We start from the raw sequence: 22,455 nt of genomic DNA on the forward strand, positions 1-22,455 counted from the left end.
TAATTCAGTAAACCATTTTGTTTGGATTCCCCTGTTTGCTTATGACATTCCTCCGGGACCCTCCATATAAAATGTACAGTGTTATTTTTCTTCAGGGACCCATTGTAAGCATAGGACCTACAAAATGGCAATGCAATGTGTTCGATTAACACATTCTCTCTGCAGTTTGTGCATTTGGGCCAAAGCTAATGCCTCACAGCCTTTACAGAAACGTGCTGTGGACACTTGGAACAAATGAATTACAAGTTCGGTTGAAGTCCATAAACGATTATCATGGTCGAAAAACACCCTTTGAGATAACGTGTCACTTTTTCTAGATATGAAAAAGCTTTGCCCTTGTTTAGTCAGTGAAAAACGTTTCCAGCTGTCAAAGCCACCAATGTAATCAGCTGCCCCCTTTCAATTAAGAAGCTGTCACAAACCAGGAGGTGACCTTTTACACATACAGCACAACTCACTGAGAGCGGTAAGCTTCATAGTGTAGAACTCTGGGGTATTCTCACTGTATTCTGATGTGTTCATAATACTCCTATGGGGAGAGGTCCATTGTATATAACCTATTACCAACATGTCAAAGCCTATGTGCTTGTGATATAGGCCTAAGCCTCCCTTAGTGTCCACATCTGGTCAGGCTTTTGGTACTAAACAAGGTTTTATACAATGGTATGGACCTCTGTCCGTTATACACTACACACAGAAGTAACATATGGACACATCAGAATACAGTGAGAATACCCTAGAATTCTACAATAGCTTCATGAAACTTTGACATTGGCTAAATAATCTGACACAAAGGATTCTGTTTTGGAATGGTACTGTACAAATACAACGTTGTGGAGATTTAAAATCTTGATTGGATCGGCCCTGCTGGAGGTTGTGTTCCACCTTGGGGCTTCAGGCTGTGCTGTTAAGCTGCTCTGCCTCCAAAAGCCCTCTTAGGAATTTCTGGAAACCTTGACTCTCCAGCTCCCTCTTATTTGTGGTCATCTTTGAGCCGTGAGTAACCTGCAGCCAGTGCAGTCACCTGAAGTGCACTCAGACCAGGGGAATTGACCAAGAGACACTCCCACAAGTCATAACTCTCAGATACAGATACAGTACGGTGGAATCAAGCCACAAATGAGATGTTACCGGTGTGCTTAACCAATACCTGTAAAACGGAATGGCTACCTTAGCTCTTTAAGAGGCCCAAGCGACCCATTAACCAGGGTCTTAAGACATAGGTCAGGTTCTTCAGATCCGAAACAATTTGGCATGAGCGGGAGGTCATTACAACTCACGGACCTATTCCAAACTGTTCTGCCCTCTCAAGGTCATCCATATATGGACTGCATGGAATGTGAAACAACACAAGGAAGAAAGAAACATGTTTTATAGTCCATAATTTAGCCAATGCATTCACACAGATGATCACCTTCATGAAGGCATGTGTGAGCTGTTTAGTGCCACCTTGGATGCCAGCTTTAGAGACCAGCCCCAGGCAACCTTGGCTCTGACAGATAAGAAACATGCTTTCCATTAACCATGCATGACCAATGACCTCCATGCAAAATGGAATATGTAGTGTAATCTTTGTATCCACATACATACACACTCACACACACTCTCTCTCCACTGAGTGTCCGTACAAAAAGGGCATTTTTTTCTACAAACCTTGTTGGTGTACAAATAGCATTGCATAAAAGTGCTTGTAAAAAAAATCATACCTTTATGTCCAAAGCATGGAACGTTTTTTTTTTTCCCTCAGTGTAATTTTTCTTTACGCTGAGGATAATAAGAAAGTGCAGTCCAAATCAAAACATTTTCCTAACAGAAAAGTACTATTTTTTAAGTAGACGGTTGTCCAATGCCACTTTCATGCAAAATTTCTTAAGTTTAGTTCAGTTAGTTGGGGAAGGAAAGAGTTGACCAAACAGCACATTTACCAATAAGATCTCCTTTGAAGGATCACGAGATCATAAATGAGGCTGTATGTATCTGTAATTTAAGTGGTATTTATCACGTGAAGTTTCTGTTCACAATTGCTCCTTTGTAACGTGCATGTGTTAAGGGGGTAAAAAAGTGCTCTACAGAAAAAAAAAATATCACTAAAGCATTTTGCAACAGCCTTGAAAATATCAGCCTTTCATTCCCATTTCCTGAGAAAACAAGAGAAACAAAAGGACAAAGTCAAAGTGAAAGAGGAGAGAGTGTGAAGGAGCACCAGAGCAACACACATCCTCCCCTTTTTTCTATCGTTCTTTCTTTCTTTTCATTCAGTGATGAGCCGAACATCACTGGCCACAAGCTACAGTCATACATCTACACGGAAGGAGGAAAAAAGTGAAAGAAAGAGAGAAACCGCGAGAATGAAACCTATCGTCCTCAGTGTAAACACATTCTCCTCTTCCCCCTTCTCTCTCTTTTTCCCCCCGGGGGTTAAGTGACAAACAGGCCCGATGCGGCCTCGTGGTCCTGAGCGGAGAAGCAGTCGTCATCGGTGGCGTCGTTCGGCGCGTAGTGCAGCGTCGGCGCCGCGGTGTGGCCGTAGGCCTGCAGGGCGCGCTGTCGCTCGTCCGGCCCGTAGGCCAGCGAGGCCGGGTGCACCTGCTGGATGTGGCGTTTGATGGTGCTCACCTTGAGCGTGGCCAGCGTGGCGCCGCACACCATGCAGATGAGCCCGTGCCGCCGGCCGTCGTAGTCCATCAGGTACTCGGTGCGCCAGCGCGACTGGTAGTTCCGCCGCTGGTCTTTGCCTGGATAGTGGCCGTGGTGACGCCCCGAGGACGACGCCAGAGCCGGGTCACTGGACGCAGGCCCGTTTTTGGCAGAGCCCTTAGAGCTGATGGTGTCCTGATGCTTTGATTTGGTCTGTCCACTGCTCTTCTTGGGAGATGTCTGGCTGTCCAGTCCATCTGATATGGGCAAGGTGATGATGTCTCCCGGAGACCCAGCTATAGACATAGTCAGTAGAGAAGGGCAGTGAGGAAATATTTGGGATAACAGGGCAAGACAAACTCTATGGGTGAGAGCTCCCATATAAACTAGAAACACAATAGAATAGAGACTTAGAAGACTTAAAAGACTGCCATACTACTGTTCTACAAATGCAAACAAACTCCATGGTGCTGTACTGAATTCCAGTCATATGGGGGTGTGTGGAGGTTAAGGCATTCTCATTCATAACATTTTTGTAAAACTGAAATGCCTCTTTTCCTTGTACTCTCTTACAAGCAAGTGCACAGTGTTAGCGCTAGCTGGAGCTAACCTAAACATTCTATTCCCCCCCCCAGAAGTTCCCCTCACCTGTCCCGTCTCCCCTCGACCCTCCCGAGGGTGCGTCACGCACCCAGGCATCAGCCACCTGCTCCCTCTCGCGGCGGCTAAGGCGCGTGGTCTCCGGGTGGCTCTCCTGGATGTGCTGGCGGAAGCCGCTGACCTTGGCGGCGGGCAGCTCCTGCCAGCACACCATGCAGTAGCAGCCGGCGCCCTGCGGCCCGTACGCCACCATGTAGTCCAGCCGCAGGCGCCACGGAAACCCGTCTCGCAGGCGCCGCTTCCGGGCCGGGGGGCACAGAGGGGGGTGGTGCAGGGGCGGAGGCGGAGGTGGAACTGGAGGTGGAGGTGGTGGAGGGAGAGAGGGAGATGGGGAGGACATGTTGCTGTTGCTGTTGTGGCTGCTGCTGCTGCTGCCGCTGTTGTTGTTGTTGTTGTTGTTGTCCACCTCGTGAGGCGTCATGTCGGCGGGGATGGGGGTGAGGAGGACACCGCTGACGTCGACGTTCTGCGGGAGGAAGTCCATGCAGCCGCCGGCCGGGTCTACAGGGGGAGTGGAGTTGGTGGGGTCTTTGGCGTCGGACTCTATCTTGAAAAAATCTGGCAGTGGGCTGGACTGCGATTCTGATGGGAGTGTGAGGGCGATGTTAAGAGGATGGAGAGAGGGCCAAAATGTACAGAACAAGAGCAGCAGGAAGAAAGAGACATGCAAGCCACTCAACAAATGGTCTCCGGAACAATCTTAAACACACTGCCATGTATACAGTACACCAAAAAAACAGTGTGGGACAGTGTATAACCCAGTCTTACGCAAACACACAAAAACACACACACACAGGTAGGCACAGTCGCATACCAGGGATTTAATCAACTAGTTGACTATTAAAATCACTAGTTGGCCCTGTGGACAAAATGACATAAAGGCTAAATGGGCTAGACATTCCTAGCAGTAAAGCAGAGACAGCACTACTGGACCCAGTACACCACGACTAGTCAACAACTATTATGAAAAACTTCATCAGTAGTCCTGGAACCCCTAGCACACCTTATCCTCTAAGCTTACAAACATAAAGTCACACTAACCTTCAGAGACACACTCACTGATTCACACACAAAGATGAAAATACACACACACACACACACACTCAGAGAGAGAGAGCCTTGCTCACCGTGGGTCTGTGCCCAGCTCTGCAGGATGCAGTGCTTCTCTTCAGAGCTGTACACCAGTGAGTTGGGGTGGAGCTCCAGCACGTGGCTCTTGATGTGCTCCAGGTGGAGCGAGGGCAGCGCGCTGCCGCACACCATGCACACCAGCCGGCCCGCCTCCGCCTGGTACTCCATCAGGAACTCCTGCCGGAACCAGGCGTGCAGCGAGTCGTTCAGGTAGCGCTCCAGCGTCTGGGCCGAGGGCATCTGGAAGTCCTCACTGACTGGGCCGGAGGAAGGGGGAGAGGCAGGGGCCACCGCACTGCAGCTGCTGTTGCCTGACGGCGGCGTCCTTTTGGGGGTCAAAACAACAGGTTTACCTGGGGAGAAAAACATGGACAGATATGGATGGGTAAGCGTCACTTGTTGGAATTCCTTCATTTATATTTTAAAAAGCCAGTCCCTCTGATATTGCAAGTCTGTAAGATGTCTTCATAAGATCACACACAGACAAAAGTGGGACTGACACGCCCTATTCAGTTCTTACACACTTCAAGCACTGTTGGAACAATTGGTAGTCTTGCCACCTGAAAAAACAGCTTGCACCAGTTCAATACGCATCCCTTTGGCTTTGGACAAAAGTGTCTGCAAAAGTGCCCCCGCCCACACACACACACACACACACACACACAAACCTGTCGAGCGCCGGGCACAGTCCAGCATCTCCTCGGCCGCTGCTATTGTCACTGCGCCTTCTCCTCCATCTCCATCTTCTTCTCCTCCATCTCTCCCTCCTCCACCCGATCCGAACGGCCTCTGTCTGGCCTCCAGGCCAAGGTGGCTCTCCCAGCCCTGCCGGATGAGCTCCTTGTCGGCGGCGCTCCAGAGCAGCGAGTCCGGGTGCTTCTGCCGGATGTGTCGCTTGATGGTGCTCAGCTTGAGCGTGGCCAACGAGCTGCCGCACACCATGCAGATCATGCCGTGCCGCCGCGGGTCGAAGTCCATCAGGTACTCGCTGCGCCAGTACTCGTGGTAGTAGCGCCGGTGGTCGCGGCCTGGGATGCGGCTCAGGCCTGGACGCGAGGCCCGTTCGGGTCGGGCCGGAGGCGGCAGCGGCGGCGAGGCCAACGGTGATGGTGGGGTGGATCTGAGCTGAGAGGGGCCAGGCATGGGGGACAGGAGGAAAGGGGCATCGGGGTCTTCGCTGACACTCCAGTAGGAGGTGTGCGCTGAACCTGAGGGGATCCCTGTCTCCTCGTCCTCCTCCTCTCGACTGTGGCCGTTAGTGATGCCATCCTCACCTAAACACAGAACAAGGGAAAGGGGGGAGATGTTGATTCCTCCCTTCATCAAATGTAGTGAATCGTGTGTGACTGCACACCTAGCCTACATAAAGCTATTTTAAAATCCTACTGAAACATGGCTTTTTATGGAAGAATAGAATAGAATGGAAACCTTACGTTTATTAGATTAACGTAGCCTAATGTTTCCATTCTATCCTAGCATAGGTTTTCCCAAATTATATTACACCCCTTTACATAAAGCATTGACAGAAAGCTCGTCTGGTTATCGGTTTCAGTTCAAAGTAGTGCTATTTGCGCATCGGTTGGTAAAATATCTGTGATGTGTGGCGATAATGTGTGTATTTCACTCAGGGGTGGCTACAGTCACACACGGAGTTTTTCATTTCCGCAAAGCACCACAAGCTCTCAACGCGGGGGGGCGGCGACTCCATTTGATGCACTGCTGCTTTCCACTGGGTGGCGACTGCGCATCACAGTACGCAGCCAGCATGGTATTATGCCTTTGTTTATAGTGGAGCCCGTGGAACGAGGGGCCATGCTGCCCAACTGTATTGTCCGTCACACGGATTAACACCGACTGAGGTCGGAGACCAGGCGAAAGGGTGAAATCCAAATGTTAAAGATTCAATCTTTACCTCCCAAAGGAACTCCAAAGTCCGTCTGGTCTTCTATCGTCTCCTCCTCGCCGCTTATTATTAATGAGAGGCAATCTGTCTGCTCAGCGCACGGTTGGACCTCGGGCTCCTTCGGTTCCTGTTTTTCCATACCTATGTAACGTCGTTGTGTATAAAGAGGTTCCTACGTCGTCTCTGTAGCAGTGCCACGGACGGAGGTGTTTTTAGAGTCATTCGGCAGGCGCTTTAGTGAGCTATCTGAAACACGCACGCACCCATTCCTGTAAGTGCAGTGTTGTGCGGTGCGGTGCCCCTCAGTGCGCGAGTCAACTTAACTTTTTATGCATCGATACCATACTGTGTCGGTCATAAATCCATGTGAGGAATCGCCGAACGGGCCTGTCAAATTTTGGTCGGTCGGTTTTGTAACGGCCTCCTGGACGTATTTTGAGACTCAGCTTGTCTTCAGGGTGGGGAGCCGAGCTAGGGGCCCCTGGGGCTCCTTAAGGGGCTCCTGGGTAAATTTAAAGAGACAGTAGCGGCTTTCACGCAGCGACACACGTATCCGGGGGCCAGTAGTTTTTAGATAGGCTGTCCATGGAGGTCCGTCAATCTCCCTGAGGACTTCGACCTGGGCCACACTCTCACACTGCCAAATCTACTAATTACAGTTAAACAACGTCCACATTCCACATAATTCTAACATTTTTCAGGATTTTAAAAAATGTTGTCAACATTCCACATAATCCTAACACTTTTTCGGGTTTTGTAGGGATGTCAAATGCTATTTTTTTATAGGCTAGTCTAAGCCTACTTAGAAAAATATGACATTTTGTACAAAAATAAAAACAGCCTCCAAATTGGGCTTTAATCTTGAATTTAATAATATAATAATTGAAAAACAGGTCATTGGAATTTGTATAAAGGTTGGCTTATTATGCATAACATGTCAAACAAGGCCAGAGTGCTTTCATATTCAAGATGAGTCATTATGGACAGCTTAAATGGTTGGTATAATTTATTTAAACAATGTATCATGTGGCATAACACAAACATTTAACAAATTATTTCAACAAGTTACTAATTTTACTCTATATGCAGCACTTATAGGTTAGGTCATGCTCAGTGATTTCAAGTAGCCTACTACGAACAAACCATGGGCCTGCACTTAAATGGGATTTGATCTAGCCTACCTAAAAGCCTATGGGAATGAGTTGGCCACATGGGGTGGTAGACTTCTTCGATGGTTTCGTTTTTAGTGAGTTTTCACCTGTTCAATGTGATTTTCCCTTTAGGCCAACAGCTGCCGCTAGTTTAAGATCTCATTAATCAGTCCAATTAAGGTATCAGGTTATTCCCTTAAGGTCTGATGAGATCTGATGTAGTCTGATGAAGAGTGATGCTCGAGATGTCAGAGTTACCTATAGTACAATTCTAATAAACGAGACAAAAAGGGGAGCTAGTGTGCAGATATTCCTTGTGATTTTTATTCCCTTAACAGAACCATAGGAAACTCTTTTTGAAATGTTGAAGCTAGAAGATGGCTGTTATAGTGCACTATAGCTTCAACGAAAAAAATGAATGCAAAATATCAGGAATTGATCATTATTGAAAATTCAAGATGTCTCTGTGCAGTAAGGGCTATTTGAGCAAAATGTGTATTCAGATATATGTAAGGTCTGATATATGCCTGATGAAATCTGCTCAATCAATGCTCAGAAACCATACAGAAAACATGTAATACTGCTCAGCACACGTGAATCCTGGCTCATCAAAAGACAAACTACTTTGTTTTCTACTTAATAACTACTTCTTTGTCCTCATTAGTTGTAGGCCTACATGTGTGTCTGTTAACAAGGGTCTCACCACAGTTCATGAAAAAGTAGGATACTTTGTAGACTAGTCATCTTCAATTAAAAATGTTAGTTATTTACTGGTGGTCACCCTTTACCAAGATTGTTAGAAATGGCCCGTATTTGAATATGGAAATATACTTGGAATAACTTTAACAAATGGAGACAAGGAGCTTATTTATGACTCAGACTTTGGATGTTGTTTGTAGGTTTTTGTTCATATAGCAATGGTCATGTTATGCCCCAGATAGCAAAATCAGATTTGCAAATATCCGACCACCAGTAGTGTGCCACTAGTCTGCTGCTGGACCATCATCTTTAATTTAACTGGTTGTGAATATAAAAAAAAATGTTTGGACCACAATTGACAAAGTGTTGGGGTGTTTGTCAGCAACCTACCAGTGGACCGCAGGAAAACCAATGAGAGAAACACCAGTGGACCACCTGATCTGGCCCAGTGGGCCGACAGCGCTCCACCAGCCTCTTGCTAACTGGGGTAGGCCAAGTGAAGACATAAAACATGGAATATTCCACAACACAGCATTGATAAGCCAGGCCTCCAGCTGTTGTATGCAACGTGTTTGTGGGATAAATGTAGGTTACTCATGTGGCTATGTCATGCGAGCTTGTGTTCAATCATCTATCAACAAATGAATCAATGTGAAACCACAACCAAAGCTTTCATTTTGTAGGCCTAATAGCTTACAAGTTAGATTTCAACGTTCTCAGTTTTTGTGTCAGTTACCGACACGCACGTTCGTCTCATATCGGAGTTAATATTGCTAACACACTCTCACACGCAGCCATGTCCTCTTCTGGTTCGCACTGGAGCTTTAAGAACGTTCTGTCTGTCCACGCGTTACGCAGTGTACACACAAGCTGTTAGGTCCCACATCCTGGTACTTTTCACCGTTGTCAAGGCATCAGTAGGAAGAAAGGCAGCCTGGCTCGTGCAAAGTAGCTGCAGTGTCCTGACAGTGCCCATGTCCAAGCGCCCGAAAAGTGTCCCGGAAAGTTAGGTGTAACTACCAGGTAAAACTGATGCATGCTTTATTTCACACATTTCGGAGAGTGGTTTTGAATGGCGCCGAGCATTGCTATGTAATTGGTATCGCTTCGTTTTACATAAAGCAATCCCCTGGCAGACAGACGCCAGTCTGTGTGGACAGGAGAAGGAAGAGCTTGTCCATTGTAGCCTACAGTAGTAACGTTACACAAGAGACAACGCAAACTGGGCATGATTACAGCGAAACTGGCGCGCTTGTAAGTTATTTAACCATCTCAATTTTGTCGCACTACTGTAGGAAATGCTACGGAGCCCTACCTGAATGTATTTGTAAATAAATACGTGAATTATGGCTAACGATAACCCTCCACTATAGACAGAGGGGGACATGTTTTAAAGTGACAGGTCGGTTTTTTTGCTTCCTGATTTGACTGTTCCACGTCTAGATTTTTCAGGAATTCTCCGCATTCCAGCCAACAAAGACAACATCTAAAAGTCAGCTCTGTTATTTCAGTGTGCTATAGCATAAAAATAGGACTTTATGTAGTTGAAAACAGGAAATCATTTATAAAAAATAGGGTTTTATGTAGTTGAAAACAGGGAATCATTTGAACTGCATATTGGTATGTGTGTGCTAGCTACTTTAACTCTTGACCATTACATTCTGTGGCCTCTAGTGGGGCATGGATAATTAGTGATAGGCCTATATATTTTAGGCCATGCAGTTGGGTGTAAGCATGGGCTAGGAAGCAATTAAAATGTGGGTGGGGCTAAAATCGGAATCATTGGTCCAACCCAACCAATCACATTGATCAGGGATTCCTGACGTTACTACTTAATCTAAACTTTACAAACTGACAATAAACAGTATAAGAAGTCCGGAAACAATGTATGTGGGCCTTGGCTGTAAATTAAATTCTACATTTTTCCAACTGCATTTTTTTTATGTTTTCTGGCCCTTACCATAGGCCCTTACGGTTTTGAATCTAGCGTCATCCTTTCTTGCTGATTGGGCAGGTAGTCTGCCGAGTCTGGCAAGTGAATCTGAGGAGGACCGCAAGGTCGAAACGTCATCTGCCAAATAATGACACATAAACTCAAAAAAGAGTACCAAGGAGTGTACAAACTTTTTTCTTAAAAAACAGGTAGACTAGTCTGCCGACCTGGGGAAACGCTAGTGAATCTATCTCCCTCAAAAGAGATCTAGTGTGGGCTGGCCAGGCTACTTTTCTATTCTTTCACACAAACATAAAGTTAGGCTATTTGTGGGCATTTGAGGATGGTTTTGTGAAGTAACCATGTAGGCTACACCATGCTGTTGGAGGTGCAAACAAATGCTGCATCACTATTGAGATCACATACTGTAAGGAGCTGGCTTAATGGTTATAAATGTATTTTGCCTTGTTTAGATTGTTGTTGATAGACCAAACCTTTCTTTTAACATCACCATAGGTCTTTTATTGATGAGGGTTCTGCTCTCCCAGACAGTGCTTTTTTGCATGTTCTGATTCTCTGTGTTGTTAAACTGTGCAGTTGCAAATCAGATCTCTATCTATAAGTGAGAGAGTCATGTTTTTTGATTGTGTATTTCAGGTAATATGAATAAAATTGCAGTTGTGTTGTTTTGATTGAGTAAAGATTTTCAAGCAGCATTGGTGTTAATCGGGTTATTCACTTTTCCGATTACTGCTTGCTCGTGGCTGTGGTTAGCCTTCCTTTGATAATTCAATGCCCAGTTATTCATTTCCCAAATGGTCTTGGAAATTCAGGATTTTTGTCAGGGAAAAGTCATGGAGGAACGATGAGGCTTACCTGAGCAGCTTGCCAGATACTTAAAAAGAAGAAATGACACCTGTTAAATTTACCTCAGCATGTCTTTAAAGTAATTTGACCACAAAGGGCAGTGGAAAAGTAGTCTAAATATTGCACACAGTGCAGCAAGCAACACTGTCATCTATTGGCAGGGTCCACTTGAGGGTGAAATACTTTTTTGTAAAACTTTGCCATCGCACTGTAAGATGCTTTGATGTTGAGCATCAGGGAGCCGTTATCAATATGTGTGAGCTAGCTTCCAGGAAAGGTGGGATGTCTGTATAGCGGGAATGAAAATGTTTATTCAATCAGCCATTTCTTAACCGTGGACAATAAGGCACTGTGATCTTTACATTAACCGTCGTGTTTTGTTGCCGTATTCTCTTTTTTTGCATACTAATAAACAAAAAGTTAGTGATGTTATTGTCAAGTTATTTTGAAATATACAAAACATTTCAATAATGCTTTATTATTAGTAGGCTATACCTCTTGATAGTGGTAAAATTAAGTTATTAATTATGTTATTTATTTCATGAGATGCACAGGTAGTGCTTGTCTAAAAATACTATGTAGCCTATTTTTATCTCACAGCCTCTCTTTTGATGTACATATGAATAGTCACATTCTGGACTTAAAAATGTAAATTGAGAAAACCTGTCTTTCTACTCTTATTTCTTTCTCCGGACCACAGGATGCTGCAGCACAAACCTCTGATAGATGGACAAATGTCTTTGATTCATATGTCATTTGGTTACAGTCAGAGGAGAGAATACCAAAGTGACCCAATATGTGACTGCTGTTAACCTCCAAGATGGGAAACTAACTGAACAAATTGGAGTGGAATGTGAGGCGAGACTACAGTTTCTTTGCTAAAGACTGTTGCAGAGTCGATGATCCAATGGCCACTGCAAAAGGTCCTCGCACACAGCGCTATCGCCCAGCATCTGAATTTGATAACGCCACACTTGCTAAGAAGAGGGAATATTGGAGAACTAAGAAAAGGGAACAAAGGGCAAAAGTGTCTGCTGTTAGGAAGAAGCTTGGGGCAGAGAACTCAAGTGTCTGTGATGCGAGACGCAACACCTTTGGTGCCCATGTGCAAAATGCTGCGTCGGGTCCCATGTTGCTAAACAGAGATGGAACATACCAGTCCAATGTGTGTGACCCATCTGAATCAGGTCTTTTGAACCTCCAGCTGTGGTGAGCGAGTGGTCAAGACTGGTGAAAGTGAGGTTCGTGTGTCGGGAGCAGTTCCAGGCTCCTCACCACAAAACGTTTCCCCTGCCCAGAATGTCCGATGGTTCCAGAGGATTAAACTAAACAAAGTCTTACCAAAAATCCCAGAGGGATCAGATGCTCCACAAGGCAGTGCAATGGGTTGTAGAAAAATGGCCACAACAGGGCCTTCAGTTGTATCCAACACCTTAGCCAAATCCAGCAGATCTCTACAGAACATCAACGCCCCAGTGCCTGCAGTTCACGTCACAGTGCATCCTGCTATTACCGCGAACCACAGAACTCCAAGCAGAATAGAAGCTACTAATAGAACAACTTCAGTTAAGGTGTATAGTCACAGCCTTCCACAAAAGAGTAAACCTGGACTTAATGACCACAAGAGGCCTCAAGTAAGAGTCCAAATCCCACATAAAGCTGTGCCTCTTAGTGTGACAAACAAAGTAGGGGTTGATGTGAAACAGTGCTCCTCAGAAGTCGGTAGTGCCAACATTAAGACTAAACCGTGTGCCTTGGCCACAAAGTTCACATCTCCTCTTGAAAGACAGACGCCTAAGACAGAGGAGCAGAGGGCAGCGAAACGACGTGAGGTGTGGCGCATCAAGAAAAGGGAACAAAGAGCAAAACGGGCTGCAAAGTTAGCCAGGGAGAGGGAGAGAATACAGAGGATGGATGTTACAGTGCAAGGGACAGTGCAGACATCCTGTGCAACTCTTACTAGACCAAGACTGTTGAGGCAGGGTCAAAGGCAAGCTGTAAATCAGGCCAGGATGCCATGTGTTCCTGCTTCACAAATGCAGATACAGAGGCAGCAGCAAAACCAGGCATTAGCATTGTCTGGCCCCAGTCCAAAAAGCACACCTACTGCAATTAGAAAACAATCTGATGGCCCTTTGCTATCCAATCATATTGTGATAGATCCTCAGCCACCAGCTGTTGTAAAAACAGGAGTCCCAAAACAGACCAATGCATTTTATGCACCCTTTGCGGCAACATCAACTTGTGTTGTTAGTAATAACATGAACTTGGAACGAGGCTTTGCCAATGCACCTAAAGAAGTCACCGCTCAGTTTTCAAACACAGCCAGAGGCACAGCACGTCCCAAAATACAAATAAATAAGTTTGTAAGAACCCAAAGGTTTCTTGTACATAGAAATACAAGGATGCCCCTCATGTCTTTCCATGAAAACCCAGAAGAGACAGCTGAGCAAAGGATGGCCAGGAAAAGAGAATACTGGCGCATCAAAAAGCGTGAGCAGCGGGCCAAACTCTCAGGGGAGATGAAGGCCAGGCTGAGGGAGCGGGATAGCCTGTTGCGCCGTGTGAAACGCTACCAGTCCATCTTGGAGGAGATGCGTCGGGCACGAGCAGAAAGTCAGAGGGTCCAACAACTTCGCAGAAATATCATAATTGATAGCTCAGAGCCCATTGGTGGCTATATTAGGGAGGATGGGACTGTCACCATTAGTATGCAAACTACATCTTCTGCAAAAGGCACAGGTGGAGTTGAAAAGTTGTCCCCCTCCAAACCACTGCTACCCACTGCACATTGTAAGGTTTTCACTAATAAAGGATGTGGTAGTTTTAGTGGCCACATGAACTTAAACCCTCCACCTTTACAAAAAGGAGCAGTTCAGCTGAAAAGTAGTTACCCTGACCAGATGTCTGTCCATGAACCTCCAAAATTAGTCTGTATTACACCTAGGCTTCTGACAAATACCCTTCATAATAAATTCACAAACTCAAGTCCTAGTACTTCTCAAATGACTGTTTCTGCTCCAGACCATAATCAAAATATTATTAATGACACTACAAATTTTAAGAGGATTGGGAATGTAGCCAGGCCATTTGGCACAGTTCCTGTGGCTGCTGAACCCACTCCAGAACTAACTGAAGAAGAAAGGATTGCTCGAAGGCGTGAATACTGGAGAATAAAAAAGCGGGAGCAGAGAGCCAAGCGTGCTGCCCGACTTAGGCAAGGACTGTTACGCGGAAGGGCCATGGCAGCTATGAGAAGACGGCAGAACCATACCCCAGTGTCTATACCCAGCAGTGGCAACCAGACCACAACAAATTCCTCTGTCCCAGTCAACACCTCAACCACTCTCCCTTTACCACCCAGCATATGTATTCCTCTCCCAGCTGAAAGCGTGAAGCAAGAACAAGAGTTGTCGGTCAAGCAAGAGCTGAATTCTCCTTTGGAACAGTCCTTCTGCAGTGACCATAAGCCCTCCCTTGCAGCACTCCAAGAGTTGCCGAGTGAAACAGACCCATCGGGCAGTGTGGACAGCCAGGCCACCACGCTCCTGGCTGTGGCCTCCATGAAGAAACTCCTAGAGGAATCGCTTAGCACTGTTGTGAGCTCGGACACACCAGAAACAAGCATTACAGTGGAAGCATCTCAGTGTAAGACTGAAGAGGAGCCACTGGTTGTTGAGGAGTCAACAACTTCTGATGTCAAACCAAATCCTGTGTTAGATGCCGCTGAAGAGGTAGTGGAGGTTGAAATGCCAGGGTCCATCTGCTTTTCTGCTGAAGATGCACATCTACAGACAAATGAAAACTCAGGATGCCACACCCGTCCTCCAACATCTCCTCTTCTCCCCAATCCACATTGCAGTCAAGAAAGTCCACCATGTATTGATACCCGGTCCTTGCCTGACATCATGGCTTCCTCAGCTTCCATCATGCCTGCTTCTCTCTGCTCCACTCAGCAACCACCCTGCTCTCAAACCTCAACAACTCCTACTTCAGCACAAACAGTTCAGGCGTTTTGCTCCACAAGGGCCAACCTGCAGCCATCTTGTTCCTTAAAGACATCAAGTCATCAACCACCTGGAACAGAGGTGCCTAATGAAAAGTCCATCCTGCAAAGGAAGAGGGAGTACTGGAGGCTCATGAAGAGACAGCAGAGGGCCAGGAAAGCACAGGAGAAGCAGAGGAAACCAGCTACAAAAGCACTTCAGGTACATCAGCACATTATAACAGAATCTTTAAGTGAAGTTTAATTGCCAGACCCAAATAGCATTAAAGCTGCAGTTGGCAAGATTTTTTTTTTTATCATATTCAATGAAACCGACACTATGCTCCGACAGAACAACATAAATCAGCCGGTTTTAGAAAAAAACCCGCACTTCTACCTCCACCCTTCTAGCTCTTGGTTTTTCTGGTCCAATCAAAGCAGGGCTGTGTGAGATCTGACTGTCAATTACAGTTTGGTGCAGTCTGGTGCGCACTGACGAGCACAAACTCGATGAGAGGGTGCTCGGCAGTAGTGGGGGAGCGGCATGAGAGTTGTAAACATTCAACATTTCTTTTTCTTTTTTCTCCTTTCAGACTCAGAGGCCAAGTCAAAGCAGCTGCCCAAAGGCCAGTCTACCTCTCAATAATTCTGCTTCTTCAGGTTGCACCTTGAAAGGAAAGACACACCATGGTACAGTCAATTCATTGCCCACTCTTCATGTCATGAACCACCCTGTTTCCAATACAAACCAGCAGCAGAATCTCCATCAGTATGGCTCACCGTCAGATAGGTCCCTCATTGCACATAAAACCGCAAAGCCTGGATGTTCTCCCAGGGCTAACCTTCAGGGCCATCCCTCCTGTGGTCGTGCACTTGCACGTACCAGTGGAAGCAGAGAGGTCCCTCCACTTTTGCGGCAAAGGGTAATCCCTGTACCCTCTGGTGAAAAGAATGGGCCACTGCTATTGGTGCAGCCTCAACAGGACTCCGCCCCTGAGCAAAGGCAGGGAGTGAGCCGCTGGTGTCTCCAGGAGCAAACGGGTGCCTCCGTGCCCCCTTGCCCCACCCTTACAGCCAACCGCCCCAACCACCGTCCCTCTGAACTCTTCGGTACGGCAGCCCCTCCATCTCACAACAGCAGGAGCCTGGCCAAGCACTCGGCCACTTTCAGTTCCCACAAGCGCACACAGAGTGCTGTTAATGATGATGATGTAATGCGAAGGAAGAGGGAGTACTGGCGGGTTAAGAAGAAGGAGCAGAGGGCCAGGAAGGCAGCACGCCAGAGTGGGCTTGGACATATGGGCACATCTTCTGAATGGGAACTGGTCCTCCCCGCCCAAAGCCAGTTACTTCAAGATGAACAATCTCAGGTAGGGTGTAATTTCATTATATTTAGAACACCATGGAATTGCTTTAACCTGGCTTCCACTTTCCCATCTTTTGGCACCCAGATTTCTGCTATGAGTAAAAATGATCTGATCAGTCCAGTATTGACCTAATGTTGGTTAGAAAATTTGTCCATCTTTCAACGGTGCTGTAGCCTCATTATTAAAATGTTGTGGAAGCAAGGTTCATCTGGATCCGGAAAATATTTTAGTACTCTGTTTTGTGATATATTGTATTCTGATGATAAAACAATGTGCAGAAAAACCATCCTGAGGCACTGATATTAAAACCTCGCAGGTGGCCTCCAAGGCTGGTGTCAGAGACACTTAAATAAGGGAGAACTTTCACTCTCAGAACACATGCGGATTCCGAAACTGGCTGCAGTTTATCTAAAGGGGACTCGCAAGTGAGCTCAGAATGAATGGAAGTCTGTGGAGCTTCTCTGACCAATCAGCATTCATAAGCAGAATGCTAGCGTGTTTAGGGCACCCACCCATTAAGAAACCGATAGGGCATTTTTTTCCTTTAGATGTATAACCCATACTGTACTTGTGAAAACTACAATAACATTTGATATTTAGCTGTCTAGCCCCATAGACCCCTATTCATATTGCACTCGTTCATGATCGCCCCCTAGGTGAACTGCAACCAGTTTCGATATAATGGGAGTTAATAGGAAGTGAACAGGCTTGCTGTAAAGGGGCTCTGCTGGTTTTCAGGTTTCACCATTCCCTAGAACAAATTTAGACCCCAAAATGGGGCAAAGAGAGTTAAAACCAAACACACTCACGATTGGGAAACCTTTCCAATGCTAGCATGGTGACAGGTGTAGACATAGCCTTAACTTTGGTTGGGCTGGACCAATAATTTCAATCACATTGACCAGGGATTCCTAACATTACTTCCCTACATTGTCTAAACTTTACAAACTGACAATAAACAGGATCGGCTCTCAGAAAACAATGTATGTAGGCCTACCCTTTGCTGTAAATAAATTAATTAGTGAATTTTGGTGTTCCAAACTAGTATCTCCCTGAAAGGGGATCTAGGTGGGCGTGGCCAGGCTAGGAAAATAGGGTCCAGTTTTGAAAAAAAGGATTTTCCTCATGAAACCTTATCCGAATGTGGCCAGGGCATTAATTATTCCAAGGATTATGTAAATATAACGTAATACAATTAAGGTAGCTGTTTAGTTGAGGTAGTGTATTACAATGATTCCTCATGCTATGGAAGATGCATGTTTATTTGTGTGTAAAAGCTGTCCTTACACATTGCAGGACACCAGACAGTGGTTCAAGGCTGAAGAGACTGACTTGGCTGTGAGGTAAAAAGAATACATACAAACAAAACCCCTCAAAACCAAATATGTAACCTAAATAGGAAGAGTTTCCTCGATTACACTTCCTTTTAAATGTCTTTAAATGTTTTAACATGGTAATGTTTTTTTTAACATGGTAATGTTTTTTGTCCTGTTTTTCATCAGTTCACAAGTGGATACAGATGAGGGCTATTTGGGCATGCATCCCAAACCTGTGAAAGGTATAGTTTACTCATGTAATTTGTTATCTTGCATACCTTGCATACACACATCCCACACTGGAACAGAGATATCTTTATCTGATGCTGTATATTGTGTCAGATGGATAAGAATACACCACCTGTACCTGTTGAATGCTTTTGGACCAATCTCCAAATGCCCTTGTTGCATGTGTCTACAGTCTGTAATGTAATGCAACAATTGCTGCATAAGTTGCCTCATTCTTAAAGGGATATTCCACAATTTGGGGAATTACACACGGTAATTTTCCCATTTAAAACTTGTCTCTTCTCAAATTAGAAAGTGTAATAAGACTAACGGAAAATTAAACGTGGAGATTTTCTAGGCTGATTTGACATGGAACTATACTCTCATTCCGGCATAATAATCTGCTGCAGCTCAAACTAGTTGCTGGAAGTTACAGCCTACGGGGACTATTTTCAGGTGCTGCTGCGCCCATAGTACACTTCAGGGGGTCAAGAGCGTGCAGATTAGCTTCGGCATGTTAGCATAAGCCATTTTCAAGTATGGCGCCGCATGGAGCATTTGGAACCAACTCCGTGCATGAAAGTCCGTGTTGGGCACGAGCTCTCATGTGCGTACATGTTGGTTGGCGGGTACCTATCCGGCGGCTACAGTCAAACGTTACTCAGTGTGGGACTCCACTCGGACTCCACGCGCGTTCCTGAGCAACTCTTCTTGTTATGTGAAAAGCAAGGTATGTGCATTATCCCCACCCTCTGAACTGGAGGACGACTCTTTTTCCAGAATATCCAATAAAAATCAACGTTGGTCCATGTGTCTTTTCCAGCTTTGGAACTTGGCGCATGGTCAGAGCCGACTGGTGCTGGATCCGAGCCCCAGTGTTCAATATGGCGTTGACTATGAATTGGCCGGATTTACTAGCTTAGCCTCCACCATTCATTTGTATGGAAAATTACTAGAAATTTTATTTTAGTCAATTTTAAGTGTGATGCTAGCAGGCGAGATGCTAATGGTCTAATCCGATTCAATGATCTATGCTAGGCTGGAGCTAAATGTGATCTCCCCAGACTCGGCCAGAACAGCTGGATGAACTGGAGAAATCAGTTCAACTCGAGGGGAGGTGGAAAATGATTGCAATTCCCCAAATGGTGGAAATATCCCTTGAATTTTGGTATTCTAAACAAGGTCAAGTCCCTATGCAGAATTAGATGGAGACCTCACATGAGCTTCCCATAGATACTTTAAAAGATGAGGGATCTCCATTTAGTAATTTTGTCCCAGTTGAAAGTAATAATAAAGTTTACAACCTGAAAAGGCATTCAGAGGAAGGAAGTCTACCAAAGTTGTTTAGAGTAGAGACAGTAACATCTCTCAGATAGCAGAAAAAGTAACATAAAAAACCCAATCTGCATTTGCCCAAATTCTCACTTACAATGAGTTCACTTACATTCTTGAATGTAGAAACACGACAGATGAAGTCGAGCTCATCTTATCTCCTTTGACCTTGTGTTTCCTCAGAAGAGGCTGAGTTGGCCATCAAGAAAGAAGAGGAAGACGTCCTCGATCCCAGCGGCGGCCCTGCTTCAGCGAGCTTGTGGCGGAGCCGCTACCTCATGGACTACGACCCACTGAACCAGCTGTTGGTGTGCATGGTGTGCGGGGAGCAGCAGTTCTCCCACAGCCCGGAGGCGGCCCAGGCCCACATCGAGGAGGCCCACCCTGAGACGCTGACCCTTGGCCAACAGCAGCGCTGGAAGCTGCAGCAGGCCTGGGAGGAGCAGGTGGCCCAGCGCGAGCAGTTCTTCAGCAGCCAGCTGCAGCAGCACGCCGGCACCACGCAACCAGGTGAGCGAGGCAGCCGGCACTGCACCGTCACTTAAGGCCTTCACACAGTAAAAATCCGTCATTTCAAACACCTCAAATACAGAAAACTGCAGTAGGAAATCTCATTCAGTGACACTCTACAGATGTGAAAAGCATAGGAGATTAAAGTTTCTGAGTCAGTGTGTACACATGATTGACACAATGTGAGGTTGTGCTTATGTTGAAAAAATATGGATGTGTGGGGGGGGGGTGTTAAGATACCAGGGTTGCTAGTAATGCAGACGCAGTTGACAACACACACACCTTTTCAAGTGCCTTCTCATAATTACACAAACTACCGGGATAATATACCCCTATAGGAAAATGCATGATTTGGCACCTGGCTTCCATCGAGTTACGAAAAAAAAAATATGTTGCAGTATAGCACTGCTTCAAAGGTGATTCCAAAATACCAATACTGAACAAAGCTGCCTAATTCTGGCAAAAATGACATTAAGAAAGACCACCTGTCGATATGAAGTGAATGTAGCATCCATGTGGTGGTTTATTTGTTAAGGCTATTTCATGTTCTCCAAATGCATGCTATGTTAATCTGTTTTTTTCTCTCACCCCCAAGACAACATCGCAGAAGTGGAGGTGACTGTGGAGATGGACGACTCTTCACAATCAATATACAACAAGTCTGCAAAGAGCAAGAAAACGAGAAAATTCTGAGTACTATTTCAAATGGCAGCTACTTGTATTCCAGTCATGCATTTGCAGTGAGATGAGCGAAGTGACTGAATGATGTGCATGAAGTTATTTTATGCTATAGTTTGTACTATAGCTGCTTGGTTTAAAGGTGTGGGCAAAAAGGGCTTTGGAATGAGCAACTGAAAAGAATTTGAGTTATTTTTTCCCCTTTTTGCCCTGTGTGCATGTCACTTAAACAGCTGAAGGACTTTGAGCAAAGCAGACTAGTGTTTACATCATTCTATTACAGCTTCTATTACAAGTTACGGGATGGCACATTTTTACACACATGCACATACACAAACTTGAATGTATTGTCATATTTGCTGTTTTTATATGAATGCGATATTTATATTTCATTCACAAAGAAGAACAAAAACATGTTTCTGTTCAGGGATAAGCAAAATTAACAAAAAAAATGCCTTTTAGACTCTCCTGCATGGAAAGAGTAATTCAGATTGAAGTAGCTATGCTAGCAGTTTTCAAGCCTCAAACTTTGGCCACTTCCATCTCAACTATAGAAGAAGACATTAATATAACATTCCATCATATTTGGCCTCAGTCCAGTTTTAATGTAATGTAATTATTTTCCCCTGCTCCATCCTCCAGAACAGTCTTACTCTGCCGTGTTTAATATTCTTCATCAGTTCTGGTTGACTGAAGAGGACCGTCAGCTATTCATTGCAGCTTTTATACCAGGTCAGGTTATGTTTGTACCTGAAAATTATTTAAAAGCACAGTTTCCCCAGTTACTAATACTTACCTATTTGAATATATTGTTAGAATGTAATTCAACAGCTTTTGTACAGGTACATTTGTAATGCATTTGTAGAATTTCTTATTTTCTATTCCTCTGAAGATGGTTTTCTTTTGTTGCAGCATTTTGAGTAATGTCTTGCATGATTGGGCTTCCAGGTGTATGTAAATGTGGCTTTGATTTAAAAAAAAAAAAAAATTTCAGGTTATTTATTACTCATCTGTACCCAAATGCATTACATGTTTTGTTATATAAGCGTGTTATATAAAGATGTTTAATTATGTATGGGTCACGTATATTTAGCACTGATGAAACAATCAATAATTTACCATGATTAGCATTACCATAAAACACTTGAAGGACCAGAAACTGAATTAAAAGCCCTCACAGCCCAGTTCTCATCCAGAATCATCTCTAATCTCGAAGGATTACACGCCAATCTCATATCCTCACAGGCAGAGGACGTGTGTCCTAGAGGCCCTTGAGCACAGGTCTATAAAAAGCATCTTTTTGCTCAGTAATTTACTCTGCTGCAGTGGGCTATTGATCGTGTGTATAGAAGTTCCATTAAATAACATATCTACTGAAGTTGTCACTTGGCATCATGATTGTACCTAAACTCTGCAGAGTACAGAATGGCTGGTGTCCGTGGCTGGATGGATATAGTTCAGTCCGGGGCCCTGTTTAATTACCTTGCAGTGAGTAGCTGACCCTTTTAGGGTTTGGGAGGCCCTCCACCCCCATCACAACCATGCATTTCTGAGAACTTGTGAGGCCCCTTCAAAAAATTCTCAACATCCAGCTCAAGTTTATCCTGCACACCCCTTAGTGGCCAGTTCTCACTATTGTTCCTTCTTAGTCAGTTCCCCCTGCAGGGCCTCACACAACACAGTTTTGGAGCCCCATGCTTGTACTTTCATTTCCCTTCAGCTCGTAGATAGATGGAGGGCTTTGGCAGAACAGCCGTGAAAGACCCCAATGCTTTCTGCACTCACTACCACGCTGCTTTGGGCCCCTGCGTGAGGCATCTTAAGCTAGTTCCTCCTGGTACACATTCCAAGGGTCCTGACATACATTCCAAGATCTACTAGGGCATTACTCACTACTTTAAATCCAGATAAGAATGATTCAGACAGAGGAACCAGTTGAAGGCCAGAGTGGCAGCGCTCCTTGCTCAGTGGTTTATCTGAGAGGGCATCCCTGGAGTCCTCACTGCACTCCCAGGAGAGGTGTATCAGGATTGTCTTCCACACAGCAGACAGAGGTGG

General features: G+C 45.2%; 2 protein-coding genes across 4 annotated transcripts; one reads left to right on the top strand and one right to left on the bottom strand.

Annotated features, from left to right (window-relative positions):
* Nucleotides 1-190: 190 nt before the first annotated feature.
* Nucleotides 191-6,773, bottom strand: zfta (zinc finger translocation associated). 2 transcript variants are annotated; one of them, XM_048236973.1, is made up of 5 exons: nt 6,341-6,773; nt 5,097-5,702; nt 4,425-4,781; nt 3,286-3,879; nt 191-2,933 (listed from the first exon to the last, which is right to left on the bottom strand). In XM_048236973.1, the coding sequence occupies exons 1-5, from the start codon at nt 6,468-6,470 to the stop codon at nt 2,419-2,421; spliced, it is 2,202 nt and encodes a 733-aa protein (XP_048092930.1). In that variant the 5' UTR covers nt 6,471-6,773; the 3' UTR covers nt 191-2,418. The 2 variants fall into 2 exon arrangements, with proteins under 2 accessions (XP_048092930.1, XP_048092931.1); XM_048236974.1 differs by having other exon boundaries at nt 6,656-6,762.
* Nucleotides 6,774-8,957: 2,184 nt separating this feature from the next.
* On the top strand, nt 8,958-21,771 carry si:dkey-28a3.2. 2 transcript variants are annotated; one of them, XM_048236664.1, is made up of 8 exons: nt 8,958-9,204; nt 9,304-9,435; nt 11,682-15,189; nt 15,560-16,336; nt 17,630-17,676; nt 17,836-17,891; nt 19,393-19,719; nt 20,315-21,771. In XM_048236664.1, the coding sequence occupies exons 3-8, from the start codon at nt 12,364-12,366 to the stop codon at nt 20,410-20,412; spliced, it is 4,131 nt and encodes a 1,376-aa protein (XP_048092621.1). In that variant the 5' UTR covers nt 8,958-9,204; nt 9,304-9,435; nt 11,682-12,363; the 3' UTR covers nt 20,413-21,771. The 2 variants fall into 2 exon arrangements, with proteins under 2 accessions (XP_048092621.1, XP_048092620.1); XM_048236663.1 differs by lacking the exon at nt 9,304-9,435.
* Nucleotides 21,772-22,455: the final 684 nt, after the last annotated feature.

Source organism: Alosa alosa, chromosome 24 (assembly GCF_017589495.1).
Source record: "Alosa alosa isolate M-15738 ecotype Scorff River chromosome 24, AALO_Geno_1.1, whole genome shotgun sequence".
In the NCBI taxonomy this organism is placed as follows: domain Eukaryota; kingdom Metazoa; phylum Chordata; class Actinopteri; order Clupeiformes; family Clupeidae; genus Alosa; species Alosa alosa.

Coding starts and splice junctions, on each gene's coding strand:
- zfta (XM_048236973.1), bottom strand. CDS start 6,470: ATGGAAAAACAGGAACCGAAGGAGCCCGAGGTCCAACCGTGCGCTGAG. Junction 3,880..4,424: donor GAGCTGGGCACAGACCCACG/GTGAGCAAGGCT, acceptor CACTCCCATCAG/AATCGCAGTCCAGCCCACTG. Junction 2,934..3,285: donor GTCGAGGGGAGACGGGACAG/GTGAGGGGAACT, acceptor CTATGTCTATAG/CTGGGTCTCCGGGAGACATC.
- si:dkey-28a3.2 (XM_048236664.1), top strand. CDS start 12,364: ATGGGTTGTAGAAAAATGGCCACAACAGGGCCTTCAGTTGTATCCAAC. Junction 17,677..17,835: donor GAGACTGACTTGGCTGTGAG/GTAAAAAGAATA, acceptor GTTTTTCATCAG/TTCACAAGTGGATACAGATG. Junction 17,892..19,392: donor GCATCCCAAACCTGTGAAAG/GTATAGTTTACT, acceptor GTGTTTCCTCAG/AAGAGGCTGAGTTGGCCATC.